Here is a 17880-nt window from a genome sequence, read left to right as displayed (position 1 = left end):
AGAGATAGGGCGGTTTTAAGCGATGAGTGTATAATTGGCACTCAAGGTCTGATTTGGGAGTTTTTTTTTACTTTCAGGGTGCGTCAAAAGTTATAATGCAAAATTAAATATTTCAATATTTCATTGAGGATCCCCGAAAAAAATGTTTTATTAGGATACAATCGAATAAAGTTACAAGCCGCCAAACTTCCAATAATGTCATATTGACACTTAAGAGCGCATTAGGGTTAATCTGTCAGTTACGGCGATGTTAAAAGAGACAATCTGAACTTTACTCAACAAATTTACCTTGTTTGTCATCAGTCGATCTATATATAGGTATGTACATAAAATCAGCATTAAAAAAAACAACTTCAAACAATAAAATTGCTTTATTACATGTATGGGGACGAATTAATATCTTAAACCTAGGCACTTATCGGTACTAAATATATACAAATTTTTCATATAAATCTGCTTTCTCTAATGTTTTCATGCTTTATATTACCACTGTTTAAAATTTTGATAAGAGAAGATATGTTTCGATGCGTTTTAATGATTTTGTAGAGTTCTTTCTAAAACCGGATCAATAAGAAATTGTTCAACGTTACTTTAACCGGACATTTAAACCACTTGTTTGAATGCTAACCATACCTGCTTTAAAACTATTTACAACTGCTGTTTTGCTGTTTCTAAAAAGGCACATTGATCAGTTGGTATTCTAATCTAATTTTTTTTTGTTTGCAATGCTGAACATTCGATAGTTTTTCATAACTGGTAATGAGCTTATATGTTAATGACTTTTCATTGCTTATAAATATATCCTAGATTATCGAAAAGAAAAATAAGGATATTTTTCTTTGAAAAATATAATGAGTGATTCAAAAGATAAGTTCGAAGTTGCAAAATACTGTAATAGACTGGCGATAAGAAAAGTTTAGATAATAAAAAAGCAACTGACAGCTTAATCGACAGCTGATTTTTCATTCAAATTATTAAATAGATACATAACAAAGAGTTTGTTTTGCTTATTTTTTTAACAATCTAAATTAAATTTTTCAACATACTTGTGATCAGCAAAACATCGAAATATTCTACCAATACCTTTAAATTCATGTTTAATAAAGAAGCTGATTGTTTATGAATAATTTCAATGTTCTCATTGTTCAATGTTTTTCATAAAATTGGATACGAGATCTAAATCTGAGTCAAGCTATAGCTGTCAAGAAAAGAGTTATCAGCTTTTGAAAATGGATTCCCAAAAAACATGAAATTCAAAAAAATTTACAGAATACAAAAAAAAATCGAAACAAATTGAAGTTTTCAGTTCCCCTTTTCCAATGGTTGGAGTCACTATCGTTATTTGCCAAAGCTGATCAATTTCAATAGCATTCAATGAGGAATTCTCGAAGAAGTAACAACCTGTCAGATAAAAATGAAAATAAATAACATAAGTTTTGGTTGATTTCAAATCTGTGAAACTAAGCCCTCAGCAGGAAACCAGATATGGCAGCAATTAGGATAATACTGAAGTTGACCCGAGTTCTGCTCGAATCATTTCCGCTGTTGTAATCATCGATCGGATGTCGGTCATCGGTTCCAGCTAAAAATACAAAAAATTATAGAAAAAAGGGGGAAAGAGAGGAGAAAAAAAATTGATTAGTTTTGAGAGCCTTTTAAATTCTGAAATAAGAACAAATCTTTCTCGTTGTTTATCAAACATCAAATGTGATTTATTTAAAGCTTTGCACAAAATAATACTAAACAAACTTAATCGTTAATATACTTAAGAAAGAAACTCATCATCAACTGATAAGAACATACATCACTCTGTCTGTCCCTTTCACAATTTGCACTTCGCACTGCCAATCGCAAAATTGGCCGGGCTGCAGTCTTCCAAGGTTGCATGTTTGTATGTGTGTTTGTTTGTGTGATTTTTCTTCATTTCGCTGTTGTTTTTCGTCAAAAAAAGTTTTACCCGATTATCTTTCTCAAAAGTTGACTTATCTTTGAGCACGACAATATTTTAGGGAACGTAAAATCACTGGGACTACCTTTTTTCTCGTAATTTGTGTTTCCGAATCAAAAACCAATTCTGCTAAACGGTGTCCGAATTTTGCTTCTGATTCTACTGAAACATCTTTGAAAAGCTAATTTTTACTCAGAAAACTTTAAATTTAAAATTTTCACTCTCTAGAAGACTCGGCTGGCTGGAGGGTTGGGTTTTTGCTCGCTCGCTCTGTCTCTCTTTCTTTCTCTCTCTCGGATTCGAAATCGTTATCATTTTCCTACTATCATGCTAAAATAAATGGAAAAAAATGGAAAGAAAAAAGGGAACGGAAAGAAACGATCGAACAAAAGGATGGGAAGGTTGGAAAGAGAAAATTGCATTAATATAATTCGGCTTGCAAAAACAAAAATCCATATTCCTATCCTAGAATCTATAGTGCATCCTCTACAGACCCCAAGCAGTGACGAGATCAGTTGATAGTTGTTGATTGATGCGAAAACTATCTAAAACGTGCTGATTTTATACAATCCGTAATGTGTAGTTAAGTGTGAACGAAACATTAGGAAATTGATTTGTTCGAAAGTTCATAGCATGTGTGTAGTGTTGTGTTGAGTGTTTACGTGCAGAGTGCGTGCAAATTTGGAAAGATACGTGCAGAAGAGTGTTATCGAAAGATGGGACATTGATTTTAACGATTTTATAAACATATCGAAAATCAATGATCCATCCTAAGATAGCTATTTTAAATAGTAATAAATCAAAAAAATAGTACCTAATAAAATAAACAAATTCCCTAAAATTATTTTTAAAAATAATGACATATATCATTTCAATCAGTATGTTTTAAAAAAGAGCCCTCGAATCATCTCGAATCACAAACACGAAAGTTCAACTATGTATATGACCGCTGCAAAATATGACTTTTTGCTCCCATATGTTTTTCGATGTCTTTTGGGTCACCAAGCATCAGTGTAAAATTTGAGATGATTTGGTTGATTCCTGAATTAGAGCAACGTTTTTCAATTTGATATGTAAATTTGTATGGAGGAAGAAATTTTTGCGTATTAAAGCATTCAGATAATTAAAATAAGCTTGAAAAGAAGTTTGTCTTTAATTATTGATTGTGCCTATTCTTAAGCTTATTTTTTTAAGTAACATGAGAAGAAGTTAAGTTATTCATGTAAAAAGTTTTAGCCGTTTCGTAAAAAAAATCTGAATTCAAAGAAATTTTTTTTAAAATTACAGATTTTGCTTGCTGGAGTTTTCACAAATTTCTAAAAATGTTTCTCTCCGTCTTCCGTCTTTTATACGTCTATAAATTTTTAATTTCTATATATTCTTTCTTGAAGAATATAAAATTTTACCGATAAAATAATTTTACATAATTAAGATTTTTTTATTAAGATATTTGTAGAAAACTACATTTGTTCTTTGAAGCACTCTGAATATGTTCCAATATCAGAGAAAAAATGGTTCAAACGTGTACCTAAATTCTTTAACAGCTGTGGTTATGAAGGTTTTAAAAAAAATATTCAAAAAAAACTTCAACTGAATATTATATTTTATATATAACAAAATTTGTTTTTTTATCATAACTTCCCTTCTGTGAATTTTCAGCGAATGAAAAATTGGGATCTAGAGGACCATGTTGTTTCATTTATGAGCACATATACTGGTTTTCGATCGATAAAGGGGTGTACCGTAATCCGGGGTAAGATTGATCACTTTTGTCAATATTTTTCGATTATTTTTCTGTTAAGGGGAATGTGCCATGTTGAAACTATTTTAAATTTATTTAAAAATCGATTTCATATCTGTTCAGAATTTGATGCTTTGATCAGTCTCTATTTTGATGGAGGATACAAAACACCTTCATAATATTTTCAAATGTTAGTTTATCAATTTTACCTTGCTTTTTAACGTTTTCTTTTAAAAACATTTATAATCGAAAAAAACAAAGATGCTGCATACATTTAGGGGCAAAAATTATAACAATTGCTAAATAGGTTTAGCTTCAAAATACAAATGAAATTTTACCTTCACGCATTCCCCTAGGCCTTCCCATTATTTCGATTTTCATTTTTTATCAACAGTTGACCATTTGATTCCTATCCATTAGCCCAATACGGGCTTACTCTTGAAAAATGTTCTTATTTTTTAAATATCAAAAATTTATTAATAAAAGACTATAAAAATAGCACTATAACTATACATTTAGAAAGAAAAACAGATTGTTGTTCTTTCACATTCTGTTCCGTTTACTTCTAAACGCTTTTTTGTATCATCAGGAGAGCGGTTTGTTTTCGAGTCTTGGAAAAATAGATATTTTAAGATTTTGAAATTTCATCCGGATCAAGGATCAAAGATCCGTCGGGTATTTATTAAAACAACCCTACCATTTGTGGTAGGACGATTCATTTTTGCTTCTTTGGAGAATACTTTAATGGATGAGATCCAGTGTTCGGCACAAGAGCGCTAATCCGCTATTCGCTAGTTAGTCCGCTAACTTTTCGTTAGCGGTTTAATTTTGTCGCTAAGCTTTGATTGATCTAGCGATTTAAAAAGTTCCGCTATTTTTTGGTTGCGCGTATTGAAGACCGCTAATTCCCATGTATTTGTATCAATCTCCCGAATTATAAGTGACAGAGTAAACTGTTTGTCATTAATCAATTGACATTGGGCATCAGTCTGATTACTTATTTGGATTAGTTGGAGGATTGTGTACTCTAGTTAGAGAAAAGATGTATTTAGTGTCATTTTTCTCTCTTATAGCACTATTTTTCGCAACAGGAGAAGATAACGATAAAAAGTGCTAAACAATATAAAACTATTTTTAACATCCCTTCATCAACATTTGTTTTCAAATGGTTGATATATTTACTTTTCATAAAACAGTTTTTAAGAGATTTTACAGATCAGTTCATATAAAAATAAGATAATACATATTGTAATTGTAGCATTGGTTTTCAGTTCAAATAGAAATTGTATATATAACGTTTGACAATGCTCCTGCAAGTTTGGAAAAGGGGAGAACAGTTTAAAGATTTTAAATGATGAGAATGTAAAATAATGCAAAACACAACAAAAATAAATGAATTGCACAAAAGATTGTTTGCAACGAAATTGCATACTATCTACTTTACGCAAAACCGATATATCGAGTAAATTTTTAACCGAAATTTATATTAAAAAAACGAGATATCTCCCATCTTCCACATTCTGTTCTTTTGCTCTTGTAATTGTTCGAAAATTCGTATTTTTTTCAAAATAGAAGAACACAGAGAGTTGTTGAAATTCCCATCTTTGATAGTTTTTGTTTTGATCATTTAATTGTATGAAAATTCGATCAATTTATTAAATTTTAACTTAAATACTTGAAACATTATTTAATCCCCTCTTGAGGAGATGAAAAAATCTAAGGGGGGGAGCGACGTGACAAAAGAAGAATTTGATATTTGTTCCGGCTTTTTTGTTGTTCAACAGTTAGCGATTAGCGCTTTAAGCTTAAAGCGATAACTTTTTCGGCACATTTATCATATTTTATTAGCGATCGCTAACTTTGAATGAGTTAGCGATCTAATTAGCGGCGCTATTTTTTCAGTTAGCGATGCCGAACACTGATCTGCCGTGTTACGCCGAAGTGACGTATAAACCATTTTCGTTTTAAGCGAATAAAAGCGATTTTCTCTTTTCCCTCTTTATTCGTTAATCTGAGACTTTTCATAAAATGTGATCTGTAGAATTTATGCATAGATAGATGACAAATGCAGCCTTTTGAAACACAACTCTTTATTTTGCGTAAAATTCGTATAATTACTTCAAATGGATATGCGTCAGTTCGGCGTATAAACGTTTGTTTTGATAAGACGATTCTCCGTCGGAGTGACGTTTATCCTTAGTCTTTTCGTGCAGTTGGAACAAATTTCGTTCTTAGTTAAAATAGCCAGTGCGTTGGATCTTCTTAAATTGTATTCGAGTGAGGAAGAAAATTTTAGTGATGCTGTCGGAGAAACTTCTCAAGGTATGTGTTTCTTTGTACCGTAAAACGGGGTAACATTGATCACCGGGGTAGCTTTGATCAACATGACATTTTGCCACATAATCATCAATAACTTAGCCTGTAGTTTGAATTTTTGAAAACTGTTTTCTACATTTGAAAGCCTATTTATTGAGTATCAAGAAGGGAAAATTTGGTTTGTATTTGAAATTTTTTTTTTATGTTAGTTATAATGTGATTTCAAAATCCAAAAAAAAACTATTTTTTCCAAGGCTTGCAAAAAAAGCAGCTTTCTTGATGAACTAAAAACAATTTAGAAGCAAACGGGATGTTGAAAGTGAAAGAACAACTATTTTTCTTTGTGTTTGTGTAGGTTAAGTGCTATTTTTTATAGTCATTTAATGATATTTTTTTGATATTTAAAAAATAAGGACATTTCCCAAGAGTATGCCCGTATTCGGCAAATGGATAGAAACCCTATAAAATCGTTAGCTTTGAGGAAAAAATGAAAATGGAAATAGTAGGAGGGCCTAGGGGAATGAGTGAAGGTAAAGTTTCATTTGTATTTTAAAGTTCAAACTATTTAACAATAATTATAATTTTTGCCCCTAAATGTAGGCCGCATCATAGCTATTTTTTCGGTTATAAATATTTTTAAAATAAAAAGTTAAAAATTAAGGTTAAATAAATAAACTACCATTAGTAAATATTGTGATGGTGTTTTGTATCCTTTATGATAAAAATGAAACTCGTTAAAACCGTCAGAATAGAGACTGATCAATGTCACCCCAAAGAATCAATTTTTGAACAAAGACGAAAACGATTCTTTAATCAAATTACAAGAAGTTCAATAAATTTCTGCATCCATGTTTAACATTCATTGGAGTCCAGTACTGGTTTTAAAAATATAAAACATGTCACATTCCCCTTAACAGAAAAAATTATCGAAATATATTGAAAAAAGAGATTAATCTTACCCCGGATTACGGTACATAAAAAACAATTTCCGTTTGTTCGTTTGTGAGTTTTTTTTATTTGACCTCAATTGCCCTCTCAGCCCTAGTTTTAGCGTTAAGATAAGACCTAGAGAACTGAAATTCGGTATAAGTGGGTGCTAATTATTACCAGGAATGAAGACAAATGTCAGATTTGTAGATGACTCATAATGTTTTACATTGGATTTAGATGAAAATTGACATACAGTTGCGTTCAAAAAAGAATGAATTTGCGCGGAGCGGCGTACCCACTTCCAACTTTGACAAGCTGCCATTTCTCTCTCGGTTAATATTTTTTCATGAAATTTTCACACAATTTAGTTCAACTATCTAATTAACGCTCTACGAAATTTGAAGTCTTTTCAATGACTGGAAACAAAGATACAGCTATTCCCCTAAAAAAAGGGAAATTCGGAATTGCTTCATTAAATATGCTGTATCTTTGACAATTTTCATTGGAAAATCTTGAAATTTGGTCCAAAGATGTAAAAATGTTTGATCTCGTACCAGGCCAAGTTTCGTTAAAATCAATGAACGTGATCAAAAATGGTTCCGGGTAGAAAATGAGGTTCATTGGATCAAATTTCAAGATTTTCCAATGAAAATTGTCAAAGATACAGCACAATATTGTTGCTTGACAAATAAACTTACCACAAACAAATTTCTTTGTAACAAAAACAACGCAAAATTAATGAAGAATTAATTTTGTTCTACAAATGTTAAATAATTCCTCGATTTTTTTTTAATTAACGTAGATGTCGACGTTTGCATTCAAACTTTATTTATCAAAAAGGCTCGACAACTTTTTTGTTTGAGAACCCTTTATTCTGAGGAAAAGGGGAGGGGGGAGGGAGTGCCTTTTTTATTTTATTCTAAACCGATTGTCATGTTAAAATATGATTTTTTACAAATCTGAGGAATGTCGCCTGTAAATTATACGGGTTATTGAAATTGTTCTGTATCAGTTTCAAAAACGCATGGATATACGTCACTTCGGCGTATAAATCGCACTTTTGGCGATTCGTTTTTATCGATTTTCTCAAAAACTGTTTGATATTTTTTAGATTTGTTGAAAGCATTTGATAGCTCATAGAAAAACGCACACAATAGCGTCAAAAAGTCAAAATCGAAAAAAATGGTTATACGTCACTTCGTCATATCACGGCAGTGATGGGATCACGAATATTTGCAATTTAAATTGGTTCTTTACAAAAAAGTTTGCTTTTTGATTGCTGATCCCTTTCTACCGATAAAAAATAAATAGGATAAAGAACCAAGTTTTTGAAAGTTGCTAATTTTCCCTGCATTTGACAGTTTTGTTGTTGGCATAACAAAAGTTGAATATTTTTGAATTTGTGCTATAAATGCATCTATCTATTACAAACTAATTTATATATTAACTGAAAGCAGTTTGATCCGATAAAGAAAAAAAAAACAAGTTATTCAAGTATCAATCGCAACCGTTTTTGAGTTTTCTTTTCTATTTGAAACGAAAGTTATCAACTGTTGAAAACTGACGTTGATAATTCACATACCAATCTAATTTTCGGCATCCTATGACCAGTGAATAATAATATATAGATATTATTTAAACTGTTTCTATGGTTTTAAAAGGCTTTGAAGTAGACAAGCAATTTCAAAAGCCAAATATTTTTATTGATTTCCAAACAAAAGAATGAAAATGTGCCTTCCAAAAATGAAACTATTAGTATCCAAAACATAAATTGAATTTTGAAAACTTGATCATCGAGAAAATTTTGTAAAAAGTAGTTAATAAAAAATTATTGTTATTACTTTGGACGATAATAAAGGAAAAAGCCTGCTGCAAAAAACAAATCGCATTTGAGTTGGAAAATACCAGTCTATGAAGTATTGAAAGGTTTTTTTAATGAAAACAAACAATAATAAGATATTTTGTTTTTTTTTTACATCGAGTTTTCAAAAAATTACCTTCAAGACGCCGCACTAAATTATTTTGCTAATAAGCGCCTTTGAGTATGCAATACAGTTACTACACATATAATATTCATTAGTTGATATTGTAGATCTTCTACTTAAAAAAAACATCTCTTTGTACTCTTTTTGGAGTTGCAGAAATTGGTCACCCTAATCTAGAGGGTTAATTGCTTCAAGAAACAAATTTAACTTAGGATTTTTAAAACAGTTACATTTTTGTTTCAAAAACCGCAACCTCTAAATATAATCTGAATTGTCGCCTTATAAATATGTGTTTCCTACAGAATAGGTTTTTCTGTGGGTGATAGCACCCACAAAATTACCATCAACGCTTAAGGGGGGGGGGGGGGGGGGGGGGTAGGGTCTAACGGGTATAAAAAAACACCATTTTCACGATTTTTTTCTGGAGCTATCGTTCAAACAAATGTATTCACATTTTTTGCATTATACAAAGCATTGTTAAAAGAACATTTAGTAATTTTTTCGTAGAAAAATATTGAAAAATGAGCCGGTGACGGAGCATTTTCAAGGATGCCTTTTAGAAAACAGGATTTGCGGTGGACACTGTATCTCAGCACTGAATCATCTGAAATCAAAAAATCAGAGCAAAATATTTTTAATAGATGTTTTTCTGGACCCCAACGTTTTTATTTAACTTAAAAATATTTTTATGAAATTTTTGTGGCTGTTTGAAGTAAAAACTACGATTTTTTACTTAAAAATCCGCCATTTTTCACCTGTAAAATCTCCCCAAAGTAAAAAAAATCAAAAAAGAAAAACGTTGGGGTCTGGTATTTTATATGTAGAAAATATGTTCCAAATTTGAAAAGAATCGGATAAGTAGTTTTCAAATGACGATGTCCACGGACTTTAAAAATGTGCTTTCGAGAAAAACGCGTTTGAAGTTTCTGCTCTTGCTTTCTTGCAGTATTAGATAGGAGGAGATAAAGGCCTATAACTTCTACAGTTTTGCTTCAATTGACTTGAAAATTTGACACAACATTCTTGAAATGTTTTACAATAAGAAAATAAAAAAATAAAAAAATCGATTTTTTGAAAATGTTAGACCCTACCCCCCCCTTAATGCAAAAAAAAATTAAGAAATCCACGTTAAACAAGCGAGCGAGTTTTTTTTTATTAGATTTTTTTCCTTTAGTTTTTAAGTTTAGAAAAATTCGACATTTTGAGGCGACCATTAATCGCCAGCTTGATGAATTACTGTTAAAATTTTCCCCAAGTTATGATTTTTTTTTAAAAAAGTATTTTTTATGGATTTCGAAAACTGGTGGGGAATCATGGGCCACCAAACACAAAATATCAAATTACATGCAATGTTTATGAGTTGACTCAAAACTGTTATCTCATATAATAATTCATTTAATATTCTAAATCAAATTCATGTGAGGAAATAACAAAGAGTGTTGTGTATGATAGAATAGTTTCAAAAACCTGGCTCGTGAATGTTTTGACGAAATTCCTTATACAGTCCCCCCACAATCATTAGTCACTTAACGTATCCCTCCACCACAGAATGTTAGTTTATTCGGGAGCTAGTAAACCTAATATCAAGCATTGCATGAATTTCAGTCATTAAATGCTTCCTCTTTGAGTTCAAATATGTTTTTCATTGAAATCTTGTTTAAAAATTACATATTTTACCGAAACAGTCAACGTTTTTCAAAACCACAATTATGGGTCAATATTGAAGACCGTAACAATTATTAGTCAAATTGCTCACAATTATTAGTCACATAGAAGTCCATGGCAACACCCGAAAATCAACATGGAAATCATCATGTTTCCGGCAAACATTCAGGGGCATTCTTTGATAGTATAAATTCCAGGGGCATTTGGGTAGAGCTATAGCAACCAAGAAATCTTTTGCTTTGCTAGCAAAAAAGTGACCCATGATGGTGTGAAATTTGGTAGATGCTGTAACAATTATGGGTCAATTTTATTTTCCAGATATTATTTAAATTTCGCATTTTATTCGCTCTGTTTCTTTTGTAAAATGTTAACTCGTCCTTTGTGCTTATATGAGACCTATTCATTTAGTTGGAATTTTAGAAATACCCGCTTAAGGGTCTTAACGGTTCAAGATGTCAACCTTACAACATTGGAAATTTGTGCGATAGTTCAACAGGTAATAGTTAACGTATGACAAAAACTATTCAAACAGCTATTTTCTGTTATCAAGCGCACACATAATATTTTTAATGCATTTTGATGATACTATCGATAAATTAAAAAAATATAATATGAAATAATTTCATTCAGTTCAGCAGCAATCAGCTGTTCAAATGCTCGGTGACTAATGATTGTGTGTGACCCATGATTGTGGGGGGACTGTATAAGACTCATGTTTCGTTTCTATCGCATTGAATAAAATTGATGGAATATTTTCAAAAACTCTTCATTTGGCGTAAGAATGCTTTTCAGATAGGATAAATGTATTTTAAGTTTTGAATGTGTAAAAAAAATCAAAATATAGGTGGCCCAAGATACCCCACATTAAGTGGCTCATAATTCCTCACAAGATATGATTTGCAAATTGGTTGCGTTTGAATGACTTTATGATAATTCATGAAAAATACCTTTTCATGTGAAAGAGCAAGATAAAACTCAGATCATGCAGCATATTTTTGTTAGAACTTTAGGTTTGCCATATGATACGTGAATAAGTCAGCAACACAAGTAATATATGCTTACGCAAAGGAACGACGATGACAGTTGGATTGAGATTTTTATCTTTACCTCAACACACAGCTGAGATATTTATGATGATCCACTCTCCTCTAACTATAGGGCTACCATATCCCGCGACATCAAAAAGACTTAATTGAGATCATTAATTTATCCAATAAGTCAGGAAAAATTTATCAAATAAGTCAGCAGGTTGACACAAGATCCATATATTCATCGAGCTTCGCGCCCGAATGGTATGCAAAATGATGTAGGTACAGGGCGTAGAATCCCGCTTATCCGAGGAAGTCGGGGGTGGGACGACTTAGGATAAGCGAAACCTCGAATTAAACGAAATTCTAACCCTATCCATTTGCTGTGGTATTGCATATCATTTAGGCGCATAGCTCGGTCCATACAAGGATTTTATTTTTCAATTTAATCGACGTTTTTAGATTTTTTAACTTGACAAAAACGTGATAGCTTAACAATATATCGTGATGATCAAACAAATTTTCACATGGATTTTGGATAGAAAATGGTGGCTCAGATAACGCGAAAGCTCGGATAACCAGAGCTTGAATAACCCAATCTGGGATAAGCGAGGTTCTACTGTACCGATTTCGTGCTATCTGAGATGGCACCAGTGGTGGCACCGAGATATTTCAAATTAATTAAATACTGTTAGTATGTCTTTGATGTTCTGTGACTCAAATGACAATTATAAATTTTCATTTAAAATAGTCTTGTACTATACATAAATTTTGTGCATATTAAATAATGTTTGCATACTCAAAGGCGCTAATCGCGCTCATTGTTCATAACGACGAATAGTGTATAATTATCAAAAAAAAGGACCTGATTTGTTCGCTGTATTTCTTTCGTAGTTTTTGCATAAAACGTGAAAAAACTTCATAAAATGGAAGGAAACCGTTAGTTTTTTTTCGGTCAGATGTCTTTCAACAAAAAAAAAAAAAGAGTACATTTGGTTAAATTTTGCATAAAGAAGAGTATCTCGATCGAAATTGAGTACCGTAAATTGGGGGAAACTTTCTCAAGCAACATTTCATGTTTTATAACCGGCTAACGGACCAACTTTAGGTTTTAAAAGAGGCCTGGAGAATCTTATAAAACAATCAGTGTTACTTGGGTTTGATCACCATGAAATTTTTGCAGATAATCATCGTTAACTAATTCTGAAGTTAATATATCAGAAAACTGCTTTCTACGTTTGAAAGCCTATAAATTAAATTTCAAATACCTAGGCTAAATTTGGTGAGCAGTTGAAGATTTTTGTATATTACTTAAAATGTAGTTTGAAATTTCTGTTTTTCGAAGACCCACAAACAAACACCTCCCCTGATAAAATAATGAAAAAATAATAGCATTTAGAAGCAAATGGATTGTTTTATATGAAAGTTTAACTTTTTTCCTTTGTATAGGTATACTTTTAGGGTTATTTTTGTGGTCATTCTATGATAATTTTTGCATATTTAAAAATCGGAAATTTTCGGACGGACACGGACAATGGACAAGCCTGTATAGAACAAATAGCTTGGAAACCCATCAAATAGGTAAGATTGAAGAAAAAAAGAACATGAGAACAATGGGTGATCCTAGGAAATTGTATTGAGGTAAAATGTTATTTGTTATTGAGGCCAAAAATATTGAGAAATATTTTTTGCATCTAAATGTATGCAGCAACATTGTCCATCTTTTGAGTATATTTGTTTTTGAAAGAAAACGTTGAAAAATTCAATTGAGTCCAATCAAAAATTTTCTTTTAGTTACTGATGTTTAATGTTTAATGTTTAATGTTTATTGTTAGGAGTACGTGAGCCTTCTGTGCTAAATGGCATCAACACAATAATTTTGAAGAAGTTGAGATACGTTAAAACCATATCTAGTGATCAAAGTTACCCCTAAACATGAAATCTGGTTTTGTAACCATCATTAAGTTATAGCCACTTTTGTCATTTGAATATTCTGCTATAAATGATCATGCATTATACTCCTTACCTCAGTAAGTATTTCAAAACTTTTAGTGTTACAAAACAGCAACTCTGTCCAAAATATTCGAAAATGAATCAAAAAAGTGATCAATGTTCCTCCAGTTTACGGTAAATTTGCTCTTAAAAGAGTACGTATCCTTAACCCAATAGAAGAACAAGCTTATCCAAGCTCCAGGTTAATGCAAATTCTCCATATCTACCGAGCTATCCGATCTGATGGCATACAAAGCCCGGAAAAAGGATTGAGGTTAAGGTTTTTTTTTCACGCGGTATGAATTCCGTCGTAAATGTATCGGATTTGTAATATTTTCGCTCAAAAAACATGTTGATTCGCGAGAGCCGTGTAGAAGAATCATATCCATGGCAAAAAACTGCGTAAAAAGAAGCCGTGTTAGAAAAACTGAGCATAATTAAACCACGTAAAAAAAGACCTTAGTGTATTTTGTTATATCCGTGGATTCACTAATAAGAGGTAGTCCATTTCTCAAATGAACGGGGTCCTACTGTACTTGAATAAGAGATTTAATTTAAACATAACATTCAACTGAACAGTCACTAGTCACTAGTCACTAGACTAGTGAACTAGTCAAAATTTATGTACCTACATATATGAAGGTTAAAGAAAAATATTTAAAAAAATTCAAATCCTTCAATTCCGAATGACTTATTGATAGCTAAAATAATAATAGGTTATTAATCTCGTGGTTTTGTTAACAACTTTTTGATAGCTAATTTCAGTATGATTCAGTTTATATGCTATTAAAAAATTATGCATTTAAATCTAACTATTATCCGTGTGTTATTTCTCATTTAGGAGATATATGTGAACTTAACTCATATATTGTTTTGGGTTAAAATAGACCTAATACATGTTAAAAAGTGGTGGTTTAGTAAGAAAAAATGTGTTAGAATCCGGTGATGTGGTGCCATTTCTACGGTGCAGTTCCCAGTGCGGACTTAGGTTCTAGTTAAAATATATATATAGAGCGCAAGGTCACCAATTCGATGATTTGATTTTGTGTGAGTCGCCAAGCTGTTTGTCGTTGGAAATAAATCTCCACAGATTCACTGTGGAAGGAAACCGACCTGAAACCTTTTAATTTTTGTTTTGTTGTTTTTTTAAATCAATTTGTTATCTTTAAAAGTTTTTTTTCATAGATTTAATGGATTAATTAAGTACATGATTAGAAACAATACAGCGCATTCACGTTAAAAGATCAAAACATTTTTTGTTAAGTATCACATGGAGACAGTTCGATCGTATTAGTTCGTTAGTCATGCATTTACTGATTGTTTCAACTTAAAACTGTGTGTAGTATGATCTTCGATTTTTTTTCTATAGCTTCAATTGATGACAATCACGGTGTAATCACGATTTCAATGAACAATTTAAACTTGAACGCAGACATGGTTAATTTGTTTTTTTTTTTTCATTTAGACTTGATTGCGGTTCAGATACAACAGAGATGTGATAAACCACATGGAGAAAGGGGGGATGGCGGATTTGCAAATGATTCGAAACATTTAGAACATGAATCACACCGGTCCGATGACGAGCGTATGTTGCATGCAAAAACCGAGCGATTAGCGAAAGGGAAAACGAGGATTCCAACAATTCATGATAGGTCTAATGATAGTCATTTGATATTGCGACTAATGATTGGCCAGAATTTCAGCCATTCGTGATGAGCTACAGACAGACTCTCACTAATCGGTTGTCATTTGCGAACAAAACGTTCGATTGATACTTTTTGCAGTCCAGAAATTTTCCTAGTAAATGATTCGCGTAACGAGATGACCGCATTTCTAATTGAGATCAAGATTACACGCAATGAACAATCGTTGTGGAGAACAAAACAAACATTTATGTAGAATGAAAGAATAAAAAAAACCCATTGAATCATCCCAAATCAAAATCAGAAAATAAAATGATAATCTGGGCTACTACCTGCCATTGCTTGAAAACTAGCAAAGGGTTTTTCTGTGATCCGATGACTCAAAAGTTCAAAGAAGCACCGTTTTATTTCCTTTCAATCGAGGATGCACTTCAAGCGCTGAAAAAGTTTAATGAAGTTTTTCAGAATCAGAAATCATGAACAAATTCTTTTGAACATTACATCTTCTAACTATTTAAACAAAATAAAAAAAGTCCTATACAAGTTAAAAATTTGGAAATTACTAGAGTTTGTTTCTACTTATTGGAAGTGATAGTGAACTGAACTTTACTATTCGAAAAACAATTCTTTTTATTTTACTCAATATCGAATTCAAATAATTGATCAATATGTTTGAAAATATATTCAAATTTAACGGGTTTTAACATTCTTAAACAAAACAATACCACTGATAAACTAGACAACCTTCTTTAATAAACCATTTTAATTTTTATTTTCAGAGATTCCTCGAGTATTATGAATATTTTCATTTCAAAAGTCAAGTTTACCGTCATTTATTATTTTCCAGAATTGTTTTTTTTTGTCTCAAATTAAAAGGTTTTCAGCCAAAGGCTGGTTCATTTCTAGATTTTCGTTTGTATTTTTTAAATTTTTGTAATAGTTGTGATTTGTTTAAATATTTTTAAGTATTTTGCATGATTATTCTTTCTCAAATTTGTTCTATGAAATTTTCTATCAACCAAGGATACAAAATTTTGATTATCAACTTTAATATCCTTAGAGCAGTTGCTAGTTTTTCTTCAATGTATGAATCTTTGAATTATTTCAGTTTTTCGTATAACCTTTTGTAATTCCCTTGAACATTCTATTCCGAATTTCAGATTTTGATGATTTTCCTGTATTTTATTCTGAAGTATTTATTCTTTTCAGTATTTTTTTGTTTCAGATTTGAATTTCCTGATTTTTTTTTAATAAGTCCCATTTTTTTCAAATTGAGACTTACCCAAAATTCAAATTTCTAAAAAACTATGTCAGATGAATAAATTTCCTAATCCTAGAAGACAGCTTTTAGACTTCCGGATTCAAATTTCAGATAAGGGATATCAGATTTCAGTTTTCCAATGTCAAATTAAAGTCTTCCGCTTTCCCATTTCCAGTTTCAATTTTGGATTTAATATTTCCGATTTCCGGTTTCCTATTTGCTACTTCCTATTTTCTGTTTTCGATTTCCAATTTTCTTTTTCCTATTTCCTATTTCCTTTTGCCCATTTTTTTTACTTTTTCTTTTTCCTATTTCCTTATTACTATTTCCTGTTGCTTATTTCCTATTTGCAATTTCCTATTTCCTATTTCCTATTTCCTTTTTCCTATTTCCTATTTCCTATTTCCTATTTCCTATTTCCTATTTCCTATTTCCTATTTCCTATTTCCTATTTCCTATTTCCTATTTCCTATTTCCTATTTCCTATTTCCTATTTCCTATTTCCTATTTCCTATTTCCTATTTCCTATTTCGCATTTCCTATTTCCTATTTCCTATTTCCTATTTCCTATTTCCTATTTCCTATTTCCTATTTCCTATTTCCTATTTCCTATTTCCTATTTCCTATTTCCTATTTCCTATTTCCTATTTCCTATTTCCTATTTCCTATTTCCTATTTCCTATTTCCTATTTCCTATTTCCTATTTCCTATTTCCTATTTCCTATTTCCTATTTCCTATTTCCTATTTCCTATTTCCTATTTCCTATTTCCTATTTCCTATTTCCTATTTCCTATTTCTTATTTCCTATTTCCTATTTCCTATTTCCTATTTCCTATTTCCTATTTCCTATTTCCTATTTCCTATTTCCTATTTCTTATTTCCTATTTCCTTTTTCCTATTTCCTATTTCCTATTTCCTATTTCCTTTTTCCTGTTTCCTATTTCCTATTTCCTATTTTCTATTTTCTATTTCCTATTTCCTATTTTCTATTTTCTATTTCCTATTTCCTATTTCCTATTTCCTATTTCCTATTTCCTATTTCCTATTTCCTACTTCCTATTTCCTATTTCCCATTCCCTATTTCCTATTTCTTATTTCCTATTTCCTACTTCCTATTTCCTTTTTCCAATTTCCTATTTCCTATTTCCTATTTCCTATTTCCTATTTCCTATTTCCTACTTCCTATTTCCTTTTTCCAATTTCCTATTTCCTGTTTCCTATTTCCTATTTCCTATTTCCTATTTCCTATTTCCTATTTCCTATTTCCTATTTCCTATTTCCTATTTCCTATTTCCTATTTCCTATTTCCTATTTCCTATTTCCTATTTCCTATTTCCTATTTCCTATTTCCTATTTCCTATTTCCTATTT

The 17880-nt window shown here is 31.2% G+C and overlaps 1 protein-coding gene across 8 annotated transcripts in view; it reads right to left on the bottom strand.

Annotated features, from left to right (window-relative positions):
• Positions 1-352: 352 nt before the first annotated feature.
• Positions 353-17880, bottom strand: part of LOC129751260 (matrix metalloproteinase-14) — a 194007-nt gene continuing 176479 nt past the window's right edge. For 3 of the 8 annotated variants that reach the window (XM_055746657.1, XM_055746655.1, XM_055746656.1), the window contains one exon: positions 353-1582. In XM_055746657.1, the coding sequence (XP_055602632.1) occupies positions 1461-1582 (122 nt within the window). In that variant the 3' untranslated portion in view covers positions 353-1460. The other 5 variants (XR_008738660.1, XR_008738659.1, XM_055746660.1 and 2 more) reach the window with 5 other exon arrangements.

The sequence above is a fragment of the Uranotaenia lowii genome, chromosome 3, assembly GCF_029784155.1.
Source record: "Uranotaenia lowii strain MFRU-FL chromosome 3, ASM2978415v1, whole genome shotgun sequence".
Classification (NCBI taxonomy): domain Eukaryota; kingdom Metazoa; phylum Arthropoda; class Insecta; order Diptera; family Culicidae; genus Uranotaenia; species Uranotaenia lowii.
This window is presented reverse-complemented; position numbering and strand designations above follow the sequence as displayed.